Source organism: Notolepis coatsorum (genome assembly GCF_963971535.1).
Source record: "Notolepis coatsorum genome assembly, chromosome: 7".
Lineage (NCBI taxonomy): Eukaryota > Metazoa > Chordata > Actinopteri > Aulopiformes > Paralepididae > Notolepis > Notolepis coatsorum.
This window is the reverse complement of record NC_140171.1, coordinates 14062929-14065428: the sequence shown is the minus strand read 5'-3', so window position 1 is coordinate 14065428 and position 2500 is coordinate 14062929. Positions and strand designations below refer to the sequence as shown.

Genomic DNA, 2500 nt, shown 5'->3' with positions numbered 1-2500 from the left:
TGGGTCTCTTCCCACGCTAGGTCGTTGAACTTGGTGTCACCGCCCCCCTCACCCCTCAGTATATATTATGTCAGTAAACAGGGAGTACAGCAGCGGTCACTTCAGGGTTAAGATCAAATATGGTTAACAATGTTATTATTATCCCTGCAGAGGGAGATTTGTGTCCTTGTGAAACAAAGAGATTAAAACGGTACCAGGGGGACACAACAAGTGTAATTCCTATTTACATACCAACAATAACAGGCGTGTAGTAGTGGATATATCTTACGGATAAAGCCTATAACACGACGAGAGATCTCAACGACAAAACGATCTCACATTTGCCATCTGTGGTTGATTGCGCGGTTGTTGTTATTATTACTGTATTCCCCGTGGCTCAGAGGAGGACTGTCATCCTGTCGAGAAATTCAGATGAGCTGCAGCAAAAAGTGGGCCAAACCACTTCGGGTGTAGCAGCAGGAGGAGGGCTCCTTCTGCGTGTTGGTGGTGACATGGGTCACGGTGTTATAGGAGTGGAATGACCGTTTGCGTGGGAGGGTGGATTATTATAGGTTAGTATAGTTAGGCCCGTGGGATGGAGCAGATGATGGCGGATCCACATGAGTGTGGGCAGCAGAGAGGTATATGAGTGCCCGTCCTCCTCCATCCACACCTACCTTCTGGTACTCAGTGTCGTCCGGCCTGAAGTCGCTGCTCACCGCCTCGAATTTGAGGTTGAAATGCGGTAACCGGTGTAGCAGGTTGACCCACCAGGGGGGAGAGTAGTTCACCACCGCCGCCATCCTTCCTGTCACTCACTCACGCCACGGTCCGTCCAACCCGGTCTCCCGACACGGTCACTGAGAGAAGGGGGATCATAAGACATATAACGGTCTCTGTATATTGGGGGGTTAACGGGAGAAGAAACGCCCACGTGACGTTACACACACAAAGTTAGGCCCCAGTGCAGAACTGGAAAACATGGGCTTTAATTATGATGATGATGCCCGTGTATTTAACGGTCGTTATTATTATTATCAACCCCCATCCCATAATCACACACTATAATGTTTTCCATCCAAACCGACATTATTCAAATTAAAATGGTTCTCATTCTCGACTCATCAACATTCCTCGTTCTCTCTTAAAACCACACGTAACGATTTATAAGACGGGGGATTTAAATTCCTTTGTCCCGTTATTATTATAAACCACCGCATTCTCTCGGCGTGAGAGAAAACAACACGCCGGGGAAGAAGAATGCGCTGCGGGGGGGCGACTGTCTGAACACACCGCGCTGCTGGATCCGGATCAGAAGAATCAGAATTAAAGGTCTTTATTGTTGGTGCCAAGTAGTTTTCACATAGAAGGAATTTGATTTTGGTAGTTTTTGGTGCAACGTTAATAACGGACAGACAATTATACAGTAGAATAAAATAAAAAAGGTGGAATAAAATAAAATTGAATATAAACTAAATTAGAAATAGAAGCATCAATAGAATAGAATTATAAAATAAAATAAAAATAGGCCAGGGCAGTAGTACAACTGTGCACGATGTGATCAAGTATAATGTACTCATATAATAATAACCCTGCTCTGCAAACGGGGGCAACGGGAGAAACCGGCGGTCCGACCTACCAGCTCCAGCCAGGCGGACGCAGCGAGACCCGGGTCCGGTAGAGTCCAGACCAGTAGAGTCCGGTGTCCGGTAGAGTCCGGGGCAGTGAATGAGATTCACCTATTGTCTTGCCGGAGTCCAAATAAGACCGCAGCCAACAACACGCCCGGTGCGTTGTTCACACAACCACATCGAAATAACGGACTCTATAATAATAGACCGTTCCGATCCGGGTCCACATTTCACCCAAACATGTCCCGTTTTGTTTTCTTGATCGGGATTCCGAGAGAGAGAGAGGGAAGAAACGCGACAGCAGTGAGGGGGTTAAACTCGTTGACCCGCAATCCGATGTTTCTGTTTTTTCTTTTCTTTGCCCAGTCGGTCCCGTTATAAATTGTCGCCTTTTCTCCTCCTCGTCCTTATTAAACTACCGACTGCAGCTCCGTCAGTTCGGTATAATAATATAAAACACTTGGACCGTGTTTTTAAAACAGGCCGTGGAGGAGGACGGGGCTTTGCTGCAGCTAGTCTGCAAATAGATGCATCCGAGTGTGTGTGTGTGTGTGAGTGTGCGTGTGACATGCGCAAAGGCGCAGGCCGCCCTCTGGCGTTAAAAAGCCGGTAGTGCATCTTGGCGGAGATGTATTTGTATGATTGATTGATTGATTGATTGATTGAAAACTTTATTAACAGATTGCAGAATGGGTACAGTACAGTACAATACACACAATTGTTAAGGGGATGCAGACCAGAGAAAGACTTTCGTCTTGTTTACATCAGGGTCCCCCATTTTCAATTCATCAGGACATATATGACATACATGACATACAGATAGTCAGTACTGCTACATCTATACATTTATGACATACCAGATTTGCAAATACAGTACTGTTTGTGATACA

The 2500-nt window shown here is 46.0% G+C and overlaps 1 protein-coding gene across 1 annotated transcript in view; it reads right to left on the bottom strand.

Moving 5' to 3' along the window:
* LOC311232633 (protein tweety homolog 3-like) overlaps positions 1 to 782 on the bottom strand; it is a gene marked incomplete at its 5' end in the record, with an annotated part of 55368 nt that extends 54586 nt beyond the window's left edge. The window contains 2 exon segments of the mRNA XM_084319493.1: positions 319 to 395; positions 657 to 782. Coding sequence (XP_084175619.1) covers positions 319 to 395; positions 657 to 782 — 203 coding nt within the window.
* Positions 783 to 2500: the final 1718 nt, after the last annotated feature.